At 43.9% G+C, this 7,251-nt stretch overlaps 1 protein-coding gene across 1 annotated transcript; it reads left to right on the top strand.

Moving 5' to 3' along the window:
- The first annotated feature begins 4,172 nt into the window (after positions 1 to 4,172).
- Positions 4,173 to 4,987, top strand: LOC129601566 (ubiquitin carboxyl-terminal hydrolase 7-like). Its single transcript, XM_055500401.1, has 5 exons — positions 4,173 to 4,205; positions 4,270 to 4,375; positions 4,469 to 4,617; positions 4,726 to 4,790; positions 4,866 to 4,987. Exons 3-5 carry the CDS (start codon positions 4,476 to 4,478, stop codon positions 4,962 to 4,964), a joined length of 306 nt encoding a protein of 101 aa, XP_055356376.1. The 5' UTR covers positions 4,173 to 4,205; positions 4,270 to 4,375; positions 4,469 to 4,475; the 3' UTR covers positions 4,965 to 4,987.
- The last annotated feature ends 2,264 nt before the right edge of the window (positions 4,988 to 7,251 follow it).

A 7,251-nucleotide genomic window follows, 5' to 3' on the forward strand; every position in this document is an offset into this window, starting at 1 on the left:
CTATCCATTACAAACTCAGCGCTGCGCTGGTTTAATCAGTTTATTTCTCGTAGGCACTGGATTGGTCTGTTGATAGTGACCCCGACAATAGTATTGTGGAGAACTGTTTGCACTTTGTGGATTTAAACAGTCAGGAGGTCTTTGATACAGAGTCCGAGCGCTTCGATCAGCTGAAACACCGAACAGTGCGAAGGATTCTAGAACGGGCGACGCTGCAGGCTGATGATACTCTCATCTATGCGGCTGTTGCATGATAAGTAAGCAACTATCAAGTTTGTCTGCACGGATGAACATAAAGAACTGTAAATGGCGGCGGTATGGGATACATTCAGTTTGCATGTACGACAAATTCGTGGTCTACCTTGTTTAGCTTTTCTATCTGTCTGTTACGTTCGTTTATTTAAAATAATCGTTCTACTATTGCGAAGGAACTTTTACTCACCTTTAGGAATCTGAATATGTACTTCGGCGTTTTGCGCTTCCGGACGCTTTCACAATACGGATTCGCGTATCCGACACTACTCTAGGGGCACACTATTCTCTGCGTTGTCCCACATTCGATAACTTCACTTAATTTTTTCATTAAACTCATGTACTAGCTAGTTTGTATGAAAACACTAAAGTAATTTTTATCGATTCAGTTTTCGTCCAGTTTATCTCATGCGGAATAACGCGGAGAATAACGTGGCTCTGGTGTCTGGTACGCGAATCCATACCGTGAAAATGTTCGGAATGCGAAAACGTTGATGTACGTGAGGCCCTTATTCGTAATCATTACCGTCTTATCTGCAGGTGGGCGATGGCCGCCTGCGCCCGGAATAATCTGGATCCGTCGGCGGCCAACCGGCGGAAGGTGCTGGGCGATGTTCTGTACCTGATCCGCTTCCCGCTGATGACGGACAAGCAGCTGGCCGATGGTCCCGCCGGCGTAAGTCAGCGTTAATTTGTTGCAAGCCTTGAAATTTTTAGTTAAAAAAGTTTCGTTTTAATTTGACTGAGATTTTCACTCATTTGTGGATTCCGGATGGTATCAGGCTGCTCCGGCTGCTTGGTGAGTTACATACAAAATTTTTCATGCGGTGTTTGTGCAGAGCGGTCTGCTGTCGCCTTCGGAATTGTTAGAAATCCACCTTTACAAGCACGCCACAACGAAGCGGCCCGTGCAGTTTGCCACGCAACCCCGACAACCTCCGTTGATCCATGTCGGGGATACGACATTCGAGGACAGCGAAGAAGTCTTCCTGGAGGACTTAGTAAGACATATTTAAGGCTTAAGGGAATTAAGTATTTTTCGACGCTTCAAGCGTGCTCCGACCAAAAAACTGGCCAGGTTTCATTCATGGTTTCAAGGCAGTTTAATACGACATTTGTGCAGCGGGTTTAAATGGGAAAGGCTATTATAAATTAGTCAATGCCCATTTTAGGACCGACTGTATTGGTATCCGGCGGAAGTGATTGGGGCACGCGGAACAGTCGTCATCGCTATGCTATTGCAGTTGCAGCAGATCGTCAAAGTAGCAACGGACAGGTGTGTTCGGGCTTCGGACATCCTGAGTAGTTGTCCAGAGATCCTGGTTGTCGATAGATTTGGTTGCCGTCAGGAGGCAGCGTACATGGAGCGGCAAGGTGACTTCCATATGGTTTATAACAATAGCTATGAGGACCACGATACGACATCGTTTGAGAACATTATTATTCCATGCGACAAAGTGGAAGTGTGGAAAAGAGCGCAGGGGGCAAACAGCGGGAGAAGCACACAAGATGTTGCCTCACGGAAACGTTCGCTGGAATCGGCTAATCGTGCCTGACCTAGGGACTGCTGTTACTTTATTCGTGAATGTCTGTTATGAAGTAATATTACATTCGTGTTAATATTCAAGTGGTTTTAGTTTTCTGTACGACTAAGGAATAAAAACCATCGAATACCTCCTGAAACTATTGCATACTAGCTGCATCCGTTAGATGATGACCGTTCCACATTTTTGACCGGAAACAGACCGTGCCTCATGAGTTTACGTCCGTTCCGTTTTGTGCTAGATTATGTTCTCGAATGAACTTATCACCGAACAATATCAACTTGAAGAAAACAATGAAATTGCGTTAATACGGATAAGTCTCGAGTGCCTTCCACAATTTCCACTCGGGCGATGGTGCATGTGCTAGATTGAGAACTTATTCCCCGTTTTAGTGACGCCTGACGCGATCTTTTTTTTCCACTTTTTAACACTAATATTAGCCAAAGAGCTAAACCTACTACAAGATTTATATGAAATCAAAAATCGTATGTAGTCCAATTTAACCGAATAGAAAGTCCAAATCCAAGGAATTCTCAGAACTGGTACTTCTACAGTTCTAATTAATGCGACGGGCGCCGGCGCACTGATAAACGCGAAAGCCGCGCGGACCGCCAACGGGCGATGGCGTGGCCTAATGGCAGTGGGTTCTCGTGCAGATGTTGCACAGATGCACGACACAAAAAGCAGCGAACTGTAAAAAACCAAATGCTATTAACTAAGTACAGTACTAGTACTTCCTAACTGTTTTGCTGAAGTTTTATCTGTCTTGTGAAGTTTCATAAGTTTGATCTCTTCGTAATCTGAACAGATTATTCAAAATTAGATGATTGAAATTCTGGCTCGCCTGATCTCATATGAACATCTGGTTCAACACGGTGCGTTTAACTTCTTTGGATTGCATGTACCTGCGCAAGCCTCCGCTTGAGCGTCGTTAGAAAGTTGGATTGTAAACCCTACCCGATCGAAGTGCGAACGGAGCCATGTCTCAGAGTTCCACGCAGTCCTCTAATTCAGGCGACAGAGACGGAGTCGCGAACCTTGCTGATTGTGTGAAGCCCCTGCTGCTGTCTGCAGAACTGAGTGATGTTCAGTTTTCGGTCGGGCGTGATTATGGCACGGCGCAGATCTTTCCAGCTCACAGGTGAATGTGCTGGTGCGTCTATCACACCAGTGCGTAATCCGTTTGTATTTTCTCCAGGCTTATCATGAGCATCCGCAGTGATGTATTTTGTACCATGTTCTATGGAAGTATACCAGAGAACTGCACTGCTCCAATTGACCTTCCCGATATTCATCCCGAGGCCTTCACTAATATGCTCTGGTATGTTGCTCTATTTTTTGCTGTGGATACTAGATACTTGATTACATAAACAGAAAACTGATGGAATAGAATAAATGTGTACTGTGTAGTTTCATGTACACCGATGCCGTGCCGCATCTCAGCGCGGATAATGTCTTTGCAACGATAGCGAGCGCTGACAAGTACAACTTACCATTGCTGGTCGCCAACTGCATCCGTTTCGTCTTGGAAAATCTCAGCATTAATAACTGCCTGGATATTCTCGACAAGGTTGCGTTACTCTCCTGGTTCAGCGTGCTGTGGTTCATTCAAACATAATATTTTGGTCTTCTGTGCTTAAGGCTCGTCACTATACACTGACAGCACCGAGCATCCAGGAAGAGTGTCTGCGCCTGATTGACGAATCTGCGGAAACTGTCTGGCAATCGGATGAGTTCTCAGCCATCGGGCAAGAGACGCTGCAAATCATTCTTGGACGGGGATCACTGACGGCAGATGAAGCTGTTATCTGCTCCGCGGTTGACAAGTAATATCATAATATTATTATGGTATATTATAATATTACTTACATGTTGTGGTATATTATGTATATAATATATACATAACATAATATACCACAACATGTAAGTAATTCGTTATCTGATATTATCAGATAACGAATAACCCAAGGGTTAAAATTTGGGAAAAACGCGATAATTTTTTTCCGCAACCGGTTTCTCATTGTGCGGATTTTCTTGGCAGGTGGGCGACGAAGATGTGCAGTGACCATAATGTTGACGGATCTCCCGTTAATCGGCGTGAAATGCTAGGTCCAGCACTGCATCTTGTGCGATTCCCGCTTTTGACGTGTGCTCAGCTTCTGGAAGGACCCGTTAAGGTACGAAATGCCAATCCAGTAAAACGTGCTTCTCGAGTCAGTTCAACTCTTCACGATTACACTGGTTATATGTCGTATAACCGGCGTTTAAATATTATACGAATAAAAGTCTAAGAAAAGTATTATTTTTTTCAGACTGGTTTGTTGCTGCAGTCAGAGCTTTTGGACATTATTCACTATAAACATGGTCCAGGCAAGCCGCAGCTGCCATTCCTTACGGAAGCGCGACAAAGTATTTCTGTTAGCTAATAATTACTGTGTCAGTTTTTTTTGGATGCTGTTTGCGGCGTTTGTAGATGGGCGCGCTGAGGGTGTTATTAATTACACCGTTCCGGATGTCAGAAAGCTCACTGAGGCGACTCCTCTCCTGAGCGATCCCATAGCCGTAAGGAAACTGCCTTGGTGAGGCGGAGCCAGCGTGGCCCGTAGTCAACTTTGTCATCGTGCTTGATCGTCGCTACACTTTTACATCACGTTCTATCTGTACTTCTATAGGAGGATCATGGTTATGCAGTGGTCACAATTCGGACCTTCTTGGATGTCGTATTTTTTGAAGTGCGGCGCTAATCCGAAATCGACATGCGCAGTTAATGGAGAACTACGCTTGCTGCCATGGAAAGCGGAAATTTCCCCTTTTAAGAGAAGTAGGTTTCGTTGTGTACGGTTAAAGAACATAACAAAAAGGCATTATTTACGAGGATTTGCACCCTGCGCAACGTTTTGATATAACCAGTAACTGTATGCTCCCTTAGCAATATCTACGACATTTCCGAACAACGAAAATGACTGGGGTTTCAGGAATTATATCCTTATGGAGGTGAGTCATAAGTGCTGCTTTAAATGTGGAATATATTGCTTGTACTTGTGATGCTAGTGCGCATTTGTGTTTAAGGACTTGCTGGATCCAGCGAAAGGTTATGTCAATCCTAATACTTTCTCTGTGAAACTACAACTGCAGCTCAGCGCTGACCTGCCTGTGGAAATTGAATAGATGCTGTATGGGTTCGTATAATTTACGGAGAATTTTGCGAAGGGTGTAGTGTCTGTAACACAACCTTTTCAAATGTTTAGATTTGCTGACACTTCTTTAGTTGAAGCTTCCCGTTATTTCGTCTTTCTTTTGTAAATGAATACCAGTTTGTTCCAGTAGTGTGTCTGCTGTGTCACTCTTTTCATGTAACATTAAATTCTATATGACGCTTTCGGATTTTTGCGTCGGTAAGGGTGCATCCCAGTTTATTCCAGTGTAAAAACAATTTTGCGATTGAGTGGTTCTGTACAAATTTAAAATAAAAACACTTGAACGAAGGTTTATAGTCTAGTTATAAGCTAGCTAATCGACTCCGCGGTTAGCGGTCGACTTACCGTGGCGGTTCACCATGGACGGATGCTGAAAATTGCATTATCCCTTGTCTAGCGGCTGGGTATCCTTTAGTGTGAAATGGCGTTCATTTGGAGATGATGCAATTGAAGAATACCTTCCTCCGCTGCGATCAGGTGACAGCATGGAAGGAATGTGGCAAACTTTGCACATAGGGCTAAAACTCCACAAGCATCGGGTAGTACAGAGTGGAGTTAAGTACTATAATGATTAGCTGTACAATGTATATTCTACCCACTGGGGATGTCACTGTTGCCGATACCTTCGCCCAAACCTACATAGGGCATACGTCAAGTGTTCCAGGAAGTGCAGCGGAAGTAAGAGAAAATCAAAAGCTACGGAAGTACGATGGACTCGCGGATCGCTACGTAGTACAACCTCTGGCTTTTGAAACTACGAACTTTTGGACCGCTAACAAAGAAATTTTTCAAGGAGTTATCGAGGAAGATTTGCGAATGTAGCGGTAACCCACGGTCGGGGGAGTTTTTGTGCCAGAGATTCAGTATTGAGATACAACGAGGAAGTGCAGTGTCTGTCCTCGGTACTTTTAATGATATGAGAGACAACGAGGATGTTTTTTTAGCATTTAGATTGGCTGGTCGGGAATAATCAGTGCCCGATGTTGTTTCTCTTGGCAGCTTTGCTGTGATTTTGTTAATACCTATATGCAGGAGTGCGTACTTAAATTAAGAGGATAATTATTCTACCCTGCTACGGAGCAGACTGCTACGGAGCTACGGAGCAGACTTAGCAGAGTAAGCAAACAGTAGCAATAGGGAAGAGCGAATTAATTGAGACTGCAACCACGGCGACCATTGTATATATTTTCAACAGCAGTAGAGCATGCGACTAACATACTAATGCATGCAGTTTGTATTACCAATTATACGAGTACTGTAGAGTAACCCTGCACTTGACAGCTTTTTTTACAGCTCTAGAGAGACGTACGCTGTACGACCACTTTCACCATTCACATGTGCTGCCTGAGACTAGGCAGGCAGCACATGTGAGTGCAGTCAGATCGGCCTGAGCCAGCTGAACGTTTGTCAGTACTACAGTGCCGTACAGCTCACATCGTACGAAAAAGCTGTCAAGTGCAGGGTTACTCTACAGTAATATTTAAATAATAAAGATATCAACTTTCAAGGTTTGCTCATGCGGTATGCTTGGAAACAAGGCAACTGTACCAACTTTACTGCTAAGTGAATTATGGTATCCCACCAGAAAAGACTAGCCGCACCATTGAGGATGAGTGAACGTTTCGGCGAACCGTGACCGACCAAGTCGTCGCAGAAAATCTCGTCGCGGGACACTTCGTCGGCCTCATTTGGGCGCATGGACATTTAGCTTCTGGACAAATCGTTGCTAAGTCAACTTGGTCGGGGGACATTTAGCCGCGAGACATCCGGTAACACGGACACATCGCGGTCAGACAGTTCGTCGGCAGGACGGTTGGATAGCCAGTTAATTTTAAAGAAAAACTCTTTTTTCAGTTGAAAAACGCCGTCGTTTGACTTCAGAATAATTTGATTAAGACCGGTGTATAAGACTAAACATTTCCGTGTAATTTTTAATTTTTAAACCGTTGTACTACCGTTTTCAATGAATCATACACAGACTCGGTTGCTAATTTGTACAGTACATACCCAGTACCTTTTTTATAGGAAATGGCTATTCTCACCACCACTTCTTACCGTACGTATAATTACAACGCAACATGTTAATGTTTAATTGGTTTCCTTCGTGTTTAACAACAGTGATTACATTCTGCGGTTACAAACTTACACGTTCCAAAAACAACCAAAATCACTCCCTTCCTCAATTTTACTTCTGCCCGGCAAAGTCCCTAAAACTGCGGCAGCGTTTCCCTTCATTATTTTAATTTATCGCAAGACCA

Source organism: Paramacrobiotus metropolitanus, unplaced genomic scaffold (assembly GCF_019649055.1).
Source record: "Paramacrobiotus metropolitanus isolate TYO unplaced genomic scaffold, Prichtersi_v1.0 Parri_scaffold0000251, whole genome shotgun sequence".
In the NCBI taxonomy this organism is placed as follows: Eukaryota; Metazoa; Tardigrada; class Eutardigrada; order Parachela; family Macrobiotidae; genus Paramacrobiotus; species Paramacrobiotus metropolitanus.